The 18621-nt window shown below is 42.5% G+C and overlaps 1 protein-coding gene across 13 annotated transcripts in view; it reads left to right on the plus strand.

Annotated features, from left to right (window-relative positions):
- Nucleotides 1-18621, plus strand: part of LOC126004028 (acyl-coenzyme A thioesterase 6-like) — a 226179-nt gene that overhangs the window by 184381 nt on the left and 23177 nt on the right. Inside the window, exon 1 of one of the 13 annotated variants that reach the window (XM_049770419.1) lies at nucleotides 17576-18070. The exons of the other annotated variants lie outside the window; for them this stretch is intronic. Coding sequence (XP_049626376.1) covers nucleotides 17614-18070 — 457 coding nt within the window. The 5' untranslated portion in view covers nucleotides 17576-17613. Of the gene's footprint in view, nucleotides 1-17575; nucleotides 18071-18621 lie in introns of those variants that run through there. 13 annotated transcript variants of the gene reach the window in all.

Below are 18621 nucleotides of genomic sequence, written 5' to 3' on the forward strand. Positions count from 1 at the left end.
ATGGATTGAGAAGATTTATATAATTAAAATGGCAATATTCACTAGAGCATTGTCAAGATTTAATGCTCTTGCTATAATAATACCCATATCATTTTCCACAGAAGTAGATCAAACACTTCTGAAATTCATATGGAACAATAATATCCAAAGACAATGGAAATGAAAGCAGGTAGACTGGTCCATGGTAGGAAGCTAGCTACAAGGGTATGAGTGTGGGGTGGGGAGTGCAGCTAGGGTAGAAAAGGGACCCCTATGACAATGATAGTTGGAAATGATCACACTCTGGACAAAAACAGAGTGCTGAAAAGAGATAAAGTAATAAGCATGATATCCTTTCAATAACAGTATTGTAAACCTCAATGCTTAAAGGTATATGTAATGTGTGTGTGTGTATGTGTGTGTGTGTGTGTGTGTGAGAGAGAGAGAGAGAGAGAGAGAGACAGAGACAGAGAGACAGAGACAGAGACAGAGAGACAGAGAGAGAATAAGCGTGTCTACCATATGCTGGGGCAGGAAGTAAGTATTCTAGATAGAATTGGTGGTGGGAAATGTGCACTGATAAAGTTACAGGTGTTGGACATTATATGACTGAAACTCAATCATGATACCTGAACTGTATATCGCACGGTGATTCAACTTAAATTATTTTAAATTCACCAAAAGAATTGCCCAGGATGGGTGAGTGTCTGTAAATACATCTATGGTAATTCATATAAATTCCTTAATCCCTTATTTACCCCAGTTCCCTGCATTATCCTGGACAGGAATTCTGATTAAGGCCTGGAGCTCTGGTTTCACCACTAACATAAATTAGCCAACAACATTTCCTCCACGGAGAGTTTAGCTTCTGGAGGCAGAGCAGATTCCCAGGGTCGGACCCAGCATCACCCAGATTTCAGGGAGCCCTAGTGCGCCCACCCAGCGCCTGGGGGCCACCTTGTAGGTGTCCAGACAAACAGTCCCAACCGTGTTGCGCTCAGGCACCTCTGCAGCACCCACTCACTGCACCTGATGCCTTTGATCAGTCGGGTCGGACCCAGCATCACCCAGATTTCAGGGAGCCCTAGTGCGCCCACCCAGCGCCTGGGGGCCACCTTGTAGGTGTCCAGACAAACAGTCCCAACCGTGTTGCGCTCAGGCACCTCTGCAGCACCCACTCACTGCACCTGATGCCTTTGATCATCGATTATCGACCAAGTCCAAACTCCAAGGCCAGCTCTTTGGGCTTAAAGTTCCCTACTGCTTCCCCATGCCCAGTCCCCACAGCAGAAGAGATGGAGGTGACGGTGACGGTAACGGTGAAGCCAGCGGGTCGCAGCCTGTGGGACTAGCCGGTGCGCATCCGGGCGTGGGGCCTGTCCCCGGGGCAGCGGGTGACCCTGCGCGCGTCCCTGCGCGACGAGACAGGCGCTCGGTTCCGGGCCCACGCGCGCTACTGCGCCGATGCCGGCGGCCGGCTGGACCTGGCGCGCTCGCCCGCGCTGGGCGGCAGCTTCGCGGGGCTCGAGCCCATGGGGCTGCTCTGGGCCCTGGAGCCCGAAAAGCCCATGCTGCGGCTGGTGAAGAGGGATGTGCCAAAGCCCTTCCTGGTGGAGCTGCAGGTGCTGGATGGCCACAATCCGGGGCCAGGGGTCTCCTGGGCCGGACTTGGCAAGAGAGCCATTTTCTGGGACCCGAAGTGCAGCGGGAGCCCATGGGCTCTGGCCAGGTGCGTGGCACGCTGTTCCTGCCTCCACGTGAGAAGAAGATAATCAGACAAGGCATGAATCAATATAAAACTCTGTTACAAGTCAGCCTCTCCAAGTAAAACTCTTACCTTCTCTTAAATGAATCTTAGAAGCTTAGGGTTCAGTTACCCACCCCCCCCCCTTACGACTCTTATGGTAACTAATCAGAAGGGACCCGGTACATTTTCTCCTCTCAAAGAATCTGTATCTTTTATTTTTACTAGCGGATCAGGAAGTTGTTTTCTTTGAGTTGCAGGTCCTTGCTAAATACTTTAGAAAGATCTTTTATGATCAACAGAGGGTGCGGGGGAAGTGGAGGAGGGAGATTGGGAGCTTTGGTGGGGTGGAATGTTGCACTGGTGACAGGGGTGTGTGTGTTCTTTTTATGACTGACGCCCAACTACAATCAACTTTCTAATCACAGTGTTTAAATTTTTTTTTCTTTTTTGGCCTTACCCCAGGGGTTACTCCTGGCTATGCGCTCATAAATCACTCCTGGCTTGGGGAACCATATGGGACACTGGGGGATTGAACTTCAGTCTGTCCTAGGTTAGCATGCGCAAGGCAAATGCTCTACCACAAGGGTCTCAAACTCAATTTACCTGGAGGCCGCAGGAGGCAAAGTCAGGGTGAGGCAGGGCCGCAGAAGATATTCCACCAAAAAAAGTCCTCAAACTGTCATTATTAACAGTTTTAATTATTTCTTCTGAACATGAATAGAACATTGAGTGAAGATCATGAACAGTTCTTCTGAACATGACATCTTTTGCCAATTCCTTGCTGCCAGAGACTTGACAGTGCTTCTTTCAAATCTGAACCACATTTGGCTTTAGAGAGGAAGCAGTTGAGACCCTCAGTATGGCTTGAAGATGATCATCATTAAGTCTAGACCTGTACTTTGACTTATTGAAGTTCAACGTGGAGAATAACTTTTCACACAAATATGTGCTCCCAAAAAGGCACATGGTGCGCTTGAACATTAGGCAAAGTTCAGGGAAGCTGGGGGGCAATTCTCTCAAAAATTGCTCACGCATGTCTGCTTTTTCACTAATCTCCCTGAACTTGGCTTTGAGATCAGAGTTGCATTGCAGGTCAATGAGCTCCATTTGAAGCACAGGAGGGGCATTTTGCACATCAAAGGAAAAGGGATCCACAAAAATTTGGAAAGTGGCTCTGTGTTTTTTGAAGTCTGCAAATCTGTGATCAAATTCCTTCTCTAGCTTAAAATTAGCATCAACATATTTCTCACCACTGAATGGTATGCCTGCACCCACAAGTTCCTTGCATGCTGAGAAATGGCAGAGGTTTGTCTGAGAGATCTGGTATTTCCATAATACAAGTTTTGTGGAGAATGCTCTCATGTTGTCATAGGCAGCACTGATAAGCTGCCCTAGGCCTTATTCCAACAAACCTCTTGCATGGCAAACCTGCATCCTCAATGGCATCACACAGATGCCGAAATATCTCATTAGCGGTGGTCTGGCCATGCATTGAAATTATTGTGAGCAGCTCCTCTGTCAATTCAAAGTTGCAATCAACACATGGACAAAATTGTGAGCTGCACAGTGTCTGTTATATCTGTGCCTTCATCAAGAGCAACTGAGTGTGAGCGACCGAGCACCCACATGTTTAATGGAACTCTGAATGAATTTTTCACCGCTGCCTGATTCAAGCCAAAAGTTTGCATAGCCCTGAGCCAAAAGAACCCTGCAAATAAATTTAGTTCACCACAGAGAATCTGGCCTAACTAAATTCCTTAAACCCTTCCATGGAACCTGTTTTTTGTAACTGCTCTCAAGCATAGTTATAGATAGGTTTTTGTAAGGTTTAAATTGTAATCCTTATTTGCTTGCACAAAAGAAAGATCTATTAACTATTTGTTTAAGGATTTGCTTCCCCTCCCCCCATCCTGCCAGGTTTCTCCTTATCCTTCCCGCCATCAAAATGTGTCTGCTCCCATTGGTTAAAATCGTTGTACCTGTACAAATCTGATTGGTTTAAGTTTCAATCCTGTGTTTTTGCTCCTCCCACTGAAGCAGGCTATAAAAACTCTGCTTGTTCTCTCAATAAACCTCTTGACAGGAATTCAGCTTGAGCTTTTATTATTAACTTCTACGGATTAATTTTCTAGGTGTTCACAAAAGAGCTTAACACTTGCGAATTATTTGTATTCGCCTTCTACCTTCTGTCCTGGTTAAGAGAAAACTGCTGGCCGGAGACCTCTCCCATTAAAGGGCAGAAGCGAAGGCGGGTGCAAGTGGCGCCGCAACGTGAGTGTTTTTGATCCCGCGTGTACATCCGGTCGGCTGGAGGCAGGGCGAATCCAGGAGCTAACGCGGTAAGACGTCGGTAAACCCTCATCAGGGGTGGGCAAACTCCCATCAGGAGTAACGCAGCGTAATAGTCAGCCCTTCTTAGTGTGCACACATTTATTTTTGTGCCGACCTATCGTCCCACAATTGGCTTTGGGACTCCTGTGCTTTTTACTATAGGGCAGCCCCCTCAAGCACAGAAGCCAAATTCATTGCTTAATATTCAGTCTGAATTAAAATGCAGACATATAGAAGTTACCAAAAAACGTATTTGTAATTTCTTAATGTTTTGATCATAATGTTTGCCAAAAATCTAGTGTTCTGGGCTCCCTCTCATCTCTGTTTCCTTCCTCCTCTGATCCTTCATCTTCACTTCTGCCGCTAACAGTCAGCCACTTCCCTAACCTTGCCTCCAGCTTTTCTGTCGCTGCAAAACAAAAAACTGCCTTTAAAAATCTCCCTGGCGTTTCTCCTACCCTGCCATAGCCTGCCTCAGCTCCGTCCTTGCTCCGCCAAAGTTTTTACTCCCCTCCTTAGCCGGCAATTGCTACAAAGCAAAGTCTTTAATTAAAAAAAGCCTCACAGCTGTTTCAAGCCGTGTGACCCCAGCCCCTTACACGCTCTCCTGCTTGAAATCTATTGGGGACGGCTGAAAAGCTGAACTCTTGCAAAGTTAACTTTTTCTCCACAGTAAAATCTTTCCTTCCAGCAAGCAAGCACAGATTCTAATCTCTGAGCTCATCGCTGGCTTCACCTTAAAGGGACAGCGCCCATTTTCCAAATCCCAGCTTAAACCCGGTTCCACACGTGGCAACAAACTTTTGCTACTCCCCCCCCCCCCTCTTGGCCATGCGGCCGCTTCAGCAAAATTCAGCGAGCAGGGCGAAAACCTCCCATCTCTTACTATACAAATGCCTATCTTCCCTCAGGCTTTTATAATTGTCTCTCTGGTGCTACAAATGTTCCTTTTTCCTGAGTTGGGATGCCTAAATTGAAATGTTTTTCTAAATATAAAGGCCACAGTTGGTAAAATTAAAAAGTCTTAAATGTGTTACAAAATGTCATAAAAAGTTATTTAACCTACGCAAAGGTAACGTATATGTGGCTTACTTTGTACCTATTTTTAAAACTGTAAGTTTCTCTGTACCTAAGTGCAAAACATAAAAAAAAAAATTATTTTTAATCTTAAAAGTATATGAAGTTTGTAAAGTGGTTCAGGTCATGGGCATTTTTTAATAGTTTAAGCTCCTTAATCTGCGTTTAAATGTTTCTCATATTTTGTCTTTTTAATTGCTCTTTCCTCTCCATGTTTGCTATTCAAATCTAATAGTCAAATAACATTTTGTAACATTTTTAACTTTGTTTTTGAGGAATAATTTGTAAATATAACACAGGTGTCTTTCTTACCTCTGCATTGGGAAAAAAAGCAAAACTCCTTTGTTAAAATTACTGCACATGTTTAGAAAGTTAATTTTTTAAAAACTAAAATAATACAAGTGAGCAAAATAAGTTGGTCAGCTTTCCTTAACAATAATGTGTAAACATCCCAAAACTCTAAGCTAAGCCTAAGCTCTTTTGAATGCATATAAATATAGCAAAATAGCATTGCCATTTGAAAAACTTAAACCAAATAATCTAAACCTTAAAAGTGGTTAGGCAGTTCAAATAGTGGCATAAAAGCCATTTCAATAACAAAAACAATATGATAACTAGTTAAATAAATTTGTTCATAAATTATTGTTCATAAACTTAAACCTTAAGTAGCTTTATTTCTTTTCTTAATTTCAAGCTTAATTTTAAACTCAAAGGTAAGTACAAATAATTTTGCATTTTCCAAGTTTAATCTTAAGTTGTCTCTGTTCATGTTGTGGTTAGCCCTTTTTAAAATAATATTGTTAATTAGTATCATAAAAGTAACTAAATTTTATAAGCAAATTAACAAGTATTAAAAATAATTTTGGTCTTAAGCTCTAGGTGTGTAAATGCATCAAATGTCTTTAACTATATTTTATAATGTCTAAACATTTTGTTAATTTGGTATCTAATATTTTTTACAAATTATTCACTTTAAGTCTTCAAAGTAAAAACAGTTGTTTTTTAAAGTCAGTTTTTTATACCTTTAATAATCATAGTTCATACTCTTGTGTTTAATCATAAAAATTTTAACACTTTATTACAGCTGTCTTACTATTCTACTGTAAAACCAATTTATAACAAACCTGTTCATTTTCAGCAAATACTATCATACTTCAGAGTGCAAACTTCTTCTACAGTGCTCCCCTAACCATTTCACTTAACAAAATTTTTAGCTGCTAACATTTTCCTTCATGTTTTAAACTTCAAATTAAAATTGTTTAATAAATGTTTTGTGTTAAAGCTAAACCTTAAAATTTATTTTCAGCAGTTCCACTCCAGCTACATTAACAGAATTTTTTTACAAACATGCCGGCTAAATATTTAATAGCGCTTGTTAATTTTTCCAATGCAAATTTTAAATAAATCCTCTTGTCTGTTCATGTGTGTGTGTTATGCGTGAAAGTGGCCACAATGTTGTGTTTCGTGTTTGTTCTGTCTGTCTATTTGTTATTTTTGCATTTCATATAAATACAATTTTTAAAGCCTTATCCATTTTTAAAATTTCAATTAATTTTTTTTAACCTGGCTTAGTCTGGTCATCTAACAAACTGTGAAATCCTGCTAAAAAATTCTGTGCTAAGCTAGCTTTGTTCTATCAGCATGGCAAAAAAGGTAGGGGATGGTAAACCCCAAAAATTTCTCAAATGGCCATCAGGAATAATTTTTCCCTGGAGAATTTTTGGACTTTGCAATCCCCAGTTTTTCTGCTATGTGTAGTTAAGGCCAATAGAATAAGGCCAAATGTGGCTAGAGAAAGAAGCATCTAGCTTTAAAATAATAACTAATAAGTTTAAGAAAAATCATTTAAGTTCAGTTTAAAGGCTTTTGAACAATTGGCTATCATTAATTATAAGATTTTTTAAAAGTGCTAAAGTCTGGCAAAAGTCAGAAGGCATTCCTGTGGCATTCAAAAATAATCATTTTACCTCCTGCCAAGTTGTTTTCTTATAGACCTCCTACAGCTTCCTGCAGTCCTGTCCTCATTCACTTCAAAAAAGCCTGCCACCCCACCTGCTAGCTGCCATTACTGTGAACCTGTTTCTGACTGACTCCACCTTTGACAATGCTGAATTTGGTACTCTGCCTGGCTGTCCTTGATGCCCACTGCCACCAACCACCCCCTTCGCACCAAGTCTTCATTAATTTGTTTGCTCCACTTCACTCTCCCTTGCAAGACGATGACAACACCTCTGGTTCCTTCTCTTCACCCTTTGCTGCCCATGCTGTCCTCCGGACCCCCCTCCTCTTCTCAGCTCATCCTTGTCATGATCAACGCTTCCGCCCTCCGCCCAGATGCAAACGCCTTCGGTACCTGCTATTCACCCACCTCAAACCTCATCCTACAGCTGGTCAACGTCTCCACCATCACCGACCCTGCCTGTTACTGCTCTTACCCTTGCCTTATTAATGGGCCTGGGTATTATTGGTGCTGGCACAATAATTTATTCATTAATTCATACTCTAAAATCTGTCAATGCCTTAAGTATAACTGTTGTTAATAATGTTTACAAACTTAAACTAAGTTTACAACACTTAAAGCACATTGTTAAATCCCTAGCAAAGATAGTGCAGCAAAACCACCATGCTTTAATTTGGTTTCCTTTTTTTTTGAAGAAAGGGGGAATCTGTGTAGCCCTTAAAGAAGAATGTTGTGCTTTTAAGGATGAAACAGGTTTAGTTAGAGACAGCATTCAACGTATAAATGATGATTTAGTAAATAGACAAAAAGATTTAGAGCAGAGTGAGAGCTGGTACAAAAATTGGTTTTCTACCACTCCATGGATAACTACAGTGCTCCCAGCTTTTTTGGGACCCTTCATTGGCTTCATGTTGCTAGTTTCTTTTGGTCCTTGGGCTTTTCGCAAACTCACCACCTTCGTGAAGAATCAAGTGGATGAAGCAACCAGAAAGGACTCAAAAGTTTTATACCAACAGCTATGCACCTCAGAAGACCAGCTGATGCCTGACATCTCCCCCCCTGCCAACTCTCCACCACTTAAGTTTGAAGTAATCGAGGAGCTGGCGCATAGACCTCAATCTGTGCGCTCGTGCCTTGCCAAGCTTTGGAAACGACTGACTCAAGGGTAGCAGATGTGGTGACTGGAAGCCCCACACCTCTTCACCCAGTGTGGCCAGTCCACCGAGGCACATCTGTCCTTTCCATTTTGTATACTAAACAGGGGGAGATGTGAGCGACCGAGCACCCACATGTTTAATGGAACTCTGAATGGATTTTTCACCGCTGCCTGATTCAAGCCAAAAGTTTGCATAGCCCTGAGCCAAAAGAACCCTGCAAATAAATTTAGTTCACCACAGAGAATCTGGCCTAACTAAATTCCTTAAACCCTTCCATGGAACCTGTTTTTTGTAACTGCTCTCAAGCATAGTTATAGATAGGTTTTTGTAAGGTTTAAATTGTAATCCTTATTTGCTTGCACAAAAGAAAGATCTATTAACTATTTGTTTAAGGATTTGCTTCCCCTCCCCCCATCCTGCCAGGTTTCTCCTTATCCTTCCCGCCATCAAAATGTGTCTGCTCCCATTGGTTAAAATCGTTGTACCTGTACAAATCTGATTGGTTTAAGTTTCAATCCTGTGGTTTTGCTCCTCCCACTGAAGCAGGCTATAAAAACTCTGCTTGTTCTCTCAATAAACCTCTTGACAGGAATTCAGCTTGAGCTTTTATTATTAACTTCTACGGATTAATTTTCTAGGTGTTCACAAAAGAGCTTAACACTTGCGAATTATTTGTATTCGCCTTCTACCTTCTGTCCTGGTTAAGAGAAAACTGCTGGCCGGAGACCTCTCCCATTAAAGGGCAGAAGCGAAGGCGGGTGCAACTGAGTATGCATCAAAACATTTGGCTTTCTCACACAGTTGATGATAAATGTCACTTGACATATCAGAAATGCGCTCTGCCACAGTGTTGGCAGAAAGGCTGATTTTGCTAAACTAACCTTTCTTTTCCAGACAGATAATACTTGCAGCCTGTAACATGCATTTTTTAACAAACTCTCCTTCTGTGAATGGTTTCCCTGCCTTAGCAATCATTTCACTAACCATGTAACTAGCTTCGACTGATGCAACATTCTCTTTGGTTACTTTCTTGAAGAAATCTTGTTGCCTCATTAGACATGCTTTAAGACTGGCAACCCGCTTGGCTCCCTCATTTCCTTGATATTTTGTACATTCCTCAGCATGTTTAGTTGAATAATGGCGTTTCAAGTTGTATTCCTTGTGCACTGCAACTTTCACTGAGCAAATAAGACATGTGGGGATGCCCCTGTGCTCAACAAAGAAATATTGCGTCTCCCACTTTTCCTGAAATTGTCTGTGCTCGTCATCAATCTTTCTCTTCACTACAGGCTTTGATGAAGTCATGATGAAGGTATGACAAAATCTAATTCTGTAATAAACTTCTCTCCCTTAGGCCTCTGATAATGCAAGGGACAACGGGCAGGAGCAGCGGAATTGACGTCTGCACTAGGCACAAAGTATTCACGATTATTTGCTTACCGAATATTTGCAATAAAAAATTGCATTAGTAAGAAAAAAATTGCAAAAAATCACATTAAACATTTGCATACCCAAACGGAACTGCTCGGGGTATGTGAATGTTTAATGCGATCTTTTTCTTACTAATGCAGTTTTTATTGCGATTATTCAGTAAGCGAATAATCGCAAATACTGTGATATTTGAAGGTCGGCCGCGGGCCACAAAATGTTGTACGGAGGGCCACAAACGGCCCACGGGCCATGAGTTTGAGACCCCTGCTCTACCACTTGAACCACCACTCTGGCCCCTAAATAAAGATATTAAAATTTAAAAAGTGTAAACTTTTACATAATATTATTTTATCATATTCTATTCTCTAGATCCCGGGCCTTTCCCTGGAATCATTGACATCTGTGGTTTAGGAGGGGGCTTGTTGGAACATCGAACCAGCCTTCTGGCTTCCTATGGCTTTGCCACACTGGCTGTAGCTTATTATCAGTTTGAAGATCTTCTCATGAATTTGGACAGCATATACCTGGACTACTTTGAAGAAGCCCTGTGCTACATGCTCCAGCACTCCCAGGTTCACCTTTCTTTATTCATTAACTATTATCTATTATACCTCCCCAAAATATCTCCCAAGAGGTGACAGCTTCGCAGTCACTCACTGTGCCAAGGGTGCTGCTGTTAGAATGATTGGTTTGGAGATTTGCTTGACTTGTGAAAACAATTTCCATTTCCTACCAAAAGGGCTAAAAATGAAGAATTCATCCTAAAAATTCATGTGAGGGACTAGAGAGATTGCACAGTGCATGTGGCACATGCCATTGGGATTTCTGAGTCCACCATGAACGAATCATGAGCTCAGAGCCAGGAAAAAGCCCTGAGCATAGCTGGGAGTAACCTTAAAATGAAAATCAACCAACCACAGATCCACATAATGTTTATTTAAAGAAATTAATAACATGAAAATCCCTCTTGATAGGGTTGAACTGGTGCTCTCAAAATAGATGGATAACTTAGCAGCTTACTGATTGAACATCACCATGGGGTAGTGGGGGTGGGGAGGGTTACAAGGATTAATTAAATTAGATTCTCCAGTTGCATTTTAAAGCATTTTCTATTACATGGGTTCTTGATCCTCTGTCCTATTTTTTTTTTATCCAGGTAAAAAGTTCTGGCATTGGACTTCTGGGCATTTCTTTAGGGGCTGATATTTGTCTCTCCATGGCCTCACTTCTGAAGAATATCACAGCTACAGTTTCCATCAATGGATTTGGATCCTGTATAGGTCCATCCATGTACTACAAGCAGTTTTGTATTCTAGTAATGGGCCCTGACCTTAATCCAGACATCTTATTCAGGCATGCTAGATATAGTAGATACATGGCCTGATATCATAAATATATGTGATTCCCTGGAGAAGGCCAAGGGGCCCATTCTCTTCATTGTTGGTAAAGATGACCACTACTGGAGGCATGAGTTCTATGCCCAAAGAGCCTCTGAAAGGTTACAAGCCTATGGAAAAGAAAAACTCCAGATCATTTCTTACCCTGGGACTGGGCATTACATTGAGCTCCCTTATTTTCCCATTTGTCCTGCTGCCTCACACACATTAATGAAGAAAACTGTGATATTGGGTGGGGAGCTCAAGGCTAATTCTAAAGCCCAAGTAGATGCATGGGAGAAAATCCTAGCCGCCTTCTATAAACATCTTGGAGGTATCCCCAAGACATCTTCTAAATTGTAATTTGTTGGTTTATTGTGAATACAGTAGATTCAAGATTTAGTGTCTAATACTTCTAGTGTTTAAAAACAATATGGAGATTCCTCATAAAACTGAAAATTGAGCCTCCATGTGACCCAGCTATACCACTCCTAGGGAGGGAGGAGGGAGATGGAGGGCATTGGTGGCAGGAAGATACATTGGTGAAGGGGGTGTGTTCTTTTTATAACTGAAACCCAACTACAAACATATTTGCATCATGATGTTTAAATAAAGATATTACACAAAATAAAGCTACTCTATTCAAAACTTAAAAAAATTCTAGTGTTTAATAATCTGTCAATTGGGCCGGAGAGATAGTATGGAGGTAAGGCATTTGCCTTGCATGCAGAAGGATGGTGGTTTGAATCCTGGCATCCCATATGGTCCCCTGAGCCTGGTGTGGGTGATTTATGAGTGTAGAGCCAGGAGTAGTCCCTGTGCGCTGCCAGGTGTGACCCAACAACAACAACAACAATAATAATAATAATAACAACAATCTGCAATTGTCCTGAGGATAACATTTAGCTTCATGCCATTATTATTAATCAAGTGTTCAGGTAACTTTTGAGTAATTTTTTTCCTTGATAGTTATTAAAGTAACACATTGCTATAATAACATAACATTAAGTTACTAAAAGAAAAAGCATTCCTGTGCTGCTAAAATTGTTGCTGTCAACAGACACATGAAAAAATGTCCATCATAACTTACCATTAGGGAAATCTAAAAGAAGACAACAATGTGATATTAACTTACACCAGTGAGGATGGCACATATAAAAAATACTTTGAATACTTTAGCCTTGCAAGTGCTAGCCTAGGACAAACCGCAGTTCGATCCCCTGGCATCCCATATGGTCCCCCCAAGCCAGGAGCAATTTCTGAGCAAATAGCCAGGAGTAACCCCTGAGTGTCAAACGGGTGTGGCCCAAAAACAAAAACAAAAAACAAAAACAAAAATACTGAGAACAATCTCTATGGTGGAGATGTGTTGAGAAAGGAAGTGAGGATGTGTTGAGAAAGGAACTTTCATCCACTACTGGTGGAATTGTTGCCTGGTCTAGCCCCTATGGAAAACAGTATGAAGGGTTCCTGTAAACTCAAAATTGATGGAGCTGGAAAGATAGCATGGAGGTAAGGCATTTGCCTTGCATGCAAAAGGACAGTGGTTCAAATACCTGCATCCTATATGGTCCCCCGAGCCTGCCAGGAGCGATATCTGAGTGTAGAGCCAGGAGTATCCCCTGAGCACTACCGGGTATGACCCAAAAACCAAAAAAAAGAGAAAAAAAATTGAACTGTCACATGAACGACCCAGCCATATGTTGCCTCTTTTGGGTATACTCCCAGGACAGAAAAACATTTATCCAAAAGGATGTATCCACATCACTATTCATTATTGCACTCAGTACAATAGCTAAGACTTGGAATCAACCTAGATGCTCAATACCAGATGAGTGGATCATAAAGATATGATTCATATATACAATGAATACTATATAGCTGTAATGAATGATGCAATCATGCAATTTATAACAACATGGATGGAACTGGAAGACATGCTGTTAAATGAAGTAACATTATGTTAAAGAAGGAAAAATACAGAATGATATCACAAATATATGTAGAATTTAGAATAATTGCATGAAGAAATGCAATGTCCTAAATGGGAGTTACCTTGAACATCCTTGGACTCAGGGTATAAAGGGGAAGAAAAGAAAGTGAGTGGAAGAGGTGAAACACAAATATGAAAGGATGGGGGCCAGGGACCAAGCAGTCTCAGGTACATTGGTGGAGGGGGAAAAAAGACAGAACTAATTTTCCAAGCCAAAGCCAACAACAATAAAATCAAGAGACCCAAACTCTAACAATTTAAACATTAGGAGCCAGAGCAACAGCATAGTGGGTAGAGTGTTTGCCTTGCATGCAGTTGACACAGGACTAATCCCTGGCATCCAATGTAGTCTCCAGAGACTGCCAGGATTGATTTCTGAGTCAGAGCACCCCCTGGTGTAGCCCATAAACCAAAATAAAAAAAATATAAACTTTAAATGGGCCTGTTTATATTGGTATGTGGGGTGGGAGAGTAAAGAGAGTGGTGGTTGGGATATATACTCTGGGAACATGGTAGGGGAGGTCAACACTAATGGTGGGATTGACCCTGATTTATTGTATCTCTGAAACCCAACTATGAAGGACTTTGTAAATCACAATGATGTCAATTAAATCAAATTAAATAAAAAATTTTTTTTGATTTTTGGGTCACACTGGCAGCACTCAGGGCTTACTCCTGGTTCTATGTTCAGAAATCGCTCCTGGCAGGCTCGGGGGACCATACGGGATGCCAGGATTCTAACCACGGTCCTTCTGTATGCAAGGCAAATGCTCTACCTCCATACTATCTCTCCGGCCCCAAATTAAATAAAAATTTATTTTGTTGTCATTAGAGCAATAATACAATAGGAAAGGCATTTGTCTTGAATGGGCCTGAACCAAGTTCAATCCTTAGTACTCCATATGGTCCCCCAAACCTGCCAGGCATGATCTCTGAGCTCAGAGGCAGGAGTAAGCCTTGAGCATCATTAGGATTGGCCAGGAAATAAAAAATACTGCTCTTTTAAAATAAATAATATAAAATAAAACTTGTGTTGCCTTCTAGATTCCTTATCTTAAAACCTTCAGCCATAGATTAATTTAAAGCTGAAGAAATTTTACTTATATTTTCTTCAGTGGAAGAAAAGAGCTCTCCAAGGCTTAATGATTATATTATGGTTCATCTACTTATAGCATGGTAGAATTTTGGGGGGTGTTTGGGCTCTGCTTAGGGCTTACTCCTGGCAGGCTCAGTTGACTATATGTGGTATTGGGGATCAAACTTGGATCAGCTGTGATGACATATGTACCACCATTTTCCTGAAAATCATCCATTTGTCAACTTATGCCTCTGTGTCTCTGGGAAGAGTCCACTGAGGGACTTTTTAGAAATACCAATGAACAAACTGTAGCACTTCTGCAAATAACTGCCCCTCCCAATTTGCCTCTAGAACAGTGCAGCTTGTGCCATATTCTGCCTGCACCCCTATATAATATATGGAAGGACTAATTATGAAGGCTGAATAATATTGGGTTAGGGACCCCATGCATAAGCTAACTAATAAACTACTTAAAATTTCTCTGGGACTCTGAGCCTCTCTGCCAGAACCCATAACAGGCCACATGAAAAATAGAAATATTGAACTGCAGAAATAATTGCTTCAGTGTCATCTCTGAGCAGAATGTCTTCATTATACTAAGAGACTCAGAATCATTCAATATACCTGTTTAAGGCTCCTATTATCAAATTATGACAATTGTGATAAAACAAGATATTCTGGAGGCTAGATGTTTTTTGGTTTGGGGACACACTCTGAAGTACTCCGCAGGATTTACTGTTGGCTCTGCAGTTAGGAGTCATTCCTGGTGGGGATCCAGGGACCCTATGTGCTGTTGGGGACTGAACTTGGGCTGGCCTCAGGGGGAAATTTCTAACAGAAAATGACTGGCTCCCAAGATAGAACTTACTGCCATTGAAGTCTGAGATGCTTTAGGATGGAAAACAATGTTCTAAAGAAAAAATCAAAGAATACAAAATTGGGGTGATTTCCCTTCCAGAAGCAGCATCAACCACAATTAGTGCTAGATTGCTCATATTTGGTAATCTCAGTTAACACTTGAGATCTGTATTTCTGATAACCCATTTGAGAGTTAAAGCACAAAGGGTTGGATATGGGCTTAGTCAAATATCAGAGCAATCATTAACTTGTCAAAAGAGTCACTTGCTTTCTGAGAACAGATGATATCTCTTGACTTAGTTTCCAGACTTTGAAACTTTAGACATTACCATGTATCCTGCCAGGACTTATCCAGCTCGACCCTGACCTGCAGTGACTGAATTTGTGAGTTGCAGAACACGATTTCTGAGGAAGCACTCCAGGTTTTTCTCACCAGTACAATATGGTTTGCTAGTTTTTTTAAATGTATAAAACCATTATCCTGCTTCCTTTTCTCTGCTGAGCCTGCCTACATCCAAGGACTATAACCTCTTCAGGACCCACACCCGGTAAGATGTCCACACCCAACGCACGTGGGGCCAATTCCTGCCGTGATTGGGTACCCAGAGACTTATAAACCACAGCGGCCTTGCTCTCTACCTTTTCTCTGCTGAGCCTGCCTACATCCAAGGACTATAACCTCTTTAGGACCCACACCCGGCTGTGCTTATCTTGTAACCCCTGAATTCCATATCTGCACATTTTAAGAAGCAATCTACAGCCTTGTCAATAGAGTAATTTTGCAGTGCACCCCCATATTTACAGAAATCAAGATGGCTCCTCTAATAATCTAAAAAGTAGGAAACAAATAGGTATCCTCTCAAGAAGTTTAGAGTAGAATTATGAAAAATGTTCAGGGAGCTCAAAAAAAAAAAGCATCTATAAACTTGACTGGAGCAAAATTAAGCATCAAGAAAATTTGTCAACTGAAATTAGAAATTTTCACACTGAACTAACAGATCAGAAAAACTGAGCTTACCAGGACCCTTATTCCTAGCCTGAGGAGTGCTGGGAGGCTTGGCAGGCCCCCAGCCGTCCTTGTCTTTTTCCCCTGACTCCAGGCCTTCCCTGGGTGCCAGCTCAGATGGCCAGAAGTGGGTTCAAGTGGACTCTTAGTGGTCCTCAGGTTCCCCCTTCCCTCCGTACTCCAGGGGGGAGGTGCATGGGGAGGAGGACAGGCAGACATTTGGCTTCCAGTTTCCTCTTTGATTCTGGAGACCAGCTCTTGCCAGGAATAGGGTTTTTCTCCCCTGGACTTCAGTTTTTCTCTGGGTACCGGTCTAGGTGGACTCTATAGGGGTCAACAGGCTTTCCCTCTATCTCTCCCTACACTAATGGTAATGCGCTCTGGGAGGAGAACAGGCTGTTCTAGCACTGGTTTATACTGGGACAGTCAGTGGAAATTTTTTCTCTTTGTTTTCATATTGATAGTATTGTGTGCATATATTCTATATATCCATAATATCCATCTTGTATTGGGACCTTGATACTGCCCTACAAAGCTCATTTCTAATATTTTACTGCCTCAGCCCCAACCCTTACTTCCCCCCATCCTCCCATGTAGGTGCAGCTAATGACATGAAACTCACCACATAGAATGATAAGTGCAGTTAGAGAAATAACTACACTGAAAACTATCATAAAAATGTGAATGAATGAGGGAAAAAGAAAGCCTGTCTCGAGTACAGGTGTGGGTAGGGTAGGGAGTAGGTAGATCTGGGAAATTGGTGGTGGGAATCCTGCACTGGTGAAGGGGGGTGTTCTTTTTTTTTGTTTGTTTGTTTTTTGTTTTTGTTTTTTTGGGCCACACCCGGCGGTACTCAGGGGTTACTCCTGGCTGTCTGCTCAGAAATAGTTCCTGGCAGGCACGGGGGACCATATGGGACACCGGGATTCGAACCAACCACCCTTGGTCCTGGATCGGCTGCTTGCAAGGCAAACACCACTGTGCTATCTCTCCGGGCCCAGGGGGGTGTTCTTTACATGACTGTAATCATACAACTACACTTAGATTTGTAATCATGGTGTTTAAATAAAGATAATTAAATTTAAAAAATTATCCTAACCCCTTTTTTAGAGAAGAAACCTGATTTTGAGGGGATTTGCCAGCAACTATTAAGGGCAGGAGCCAAGGATCCATTTCATAAACTGGTTTTGAAACCCAAGCGTTCTAGTTGCTATTTTGCTAACAGGGAAAAGATTTGGCAAGGAACTGAGGAGTTAGAGGAGGACTAGGCTTTTCCACAACGCCAAATGCTTTTCAAAGTTGTCAAACTTTTATAGCTGCCAAACTCTTACAATTGCCCCCATTTATTCCCTATCCCGTAACCTCTCATTAGCCTTTGTCTCTGTTTCCACACTCATCATTTTAAATTGCAAAATTGATGATTAACTTCTCTGAAAACCTTCTTTCATTTTGTTCTGGATTTGCACAAACACTAATTAGTAACCTACCTCCCAGTTCAGAGAGCAACCCCAAGCTGGACCAATGGGAGGAAGGTAATGGCTCTCCTTGTCACCAAGGAGGTGAAGACTAGGCCAGGCTGTGTTAATCCCCAAAAGTTAGGGTCACCCCTTTCCTTTTAGGATGGCGGTGACGGTGACGGTGGAGCCCGCGGGCCGCAGCCTGTGGGACGAGCCGGTGCGCATCCGGGCGTGGGGCCTGTCCCCGGGGCAGCGGGTGACCCTGCGCGCGTCCCTGCGCGACGAGAAGGACGCGCTGTTCCGGGCCCACGCGCGCTACTGCGCCGATGCCGGCGGCCGGCTGGACCTGGCGCGCTCGCCCGCGCTGGGCGGCAGCTTCGCGGGGCTCGAGCCCATGGGGCTGCTCTGGGCGCTGGAGCCCGAAAAGCCCTTGGTGCGCCTGGTGAAGAGGGACGTGCAGAAGCCCTTCCTGGTGGAGCTGGAGGTGCTGGAGGGCCATGATCCCGAGCCCGAGAGGCTGCTAGGCCGGACTTTGCACGAGCGCCACTTTCTGGGACCCGGGGTGCGGCGGGAGCCTGTGCGCGCGGGCCGGGTGCGTGGCACTTTGTTCCTGCCTCCAGGTGAGTGCCCAAGAAGCTTCAGAGAAGCCAGTCAGCTTCAAGAAGCGGTGTGCTCCATTTGAATCCCTTTTATTCTCTTGCATCTGGAAGGAGGGTTTGTCAATCTGTGATTTCCAGGCACTCCCCAGCCACTAGCAGTCCCTTCTTTGCTGAGACTGTTCCAGCTATGTTTACAGAGCCACTCTGTGCCCGTTTGCAGACTGTGTTTGCAAGAGAGACAATTTGCCTCCTTCATGTGTAACTTGCAAGAACACTAAAACTTGGGGGAGTCGATGCCCATAAGAATAACAGCTCTCCCCCCCCCCCACACACACACATATCAATACCTAGTCCTGAATTCTTAGCCAGGGGTGATTTTGAAATGTCATTCTAGGCTACATTTGGTAATCTCTGAATATTTTTGTTTTGTTTTGTTTTGGTGTGATTAGGTTTTTCGGTCACACCCTGTGACACTCAGGGATTATTCCTGGCTAGGAGCTTAGAAATCGCTCCTGATTTGGGGGACCATAAGGGACTCCGGTAGTTCGAACCGCTGTCTGTCCTAGACTGGC

Source organism: Suncus etruscus, chromosome 3 (genome assembly GCF_024139225.1).
Source record: "Suncus etruscus isolate mSunEtr1 chromosome 3, mSunEtr1.pri.cur, whole genome shotgun sequence".
NCBI lineage: Eukaryota > Metazoa > Chordata > Mammalia > Eulipotyphla > Soricidae > Suncus > Suncus etruscus.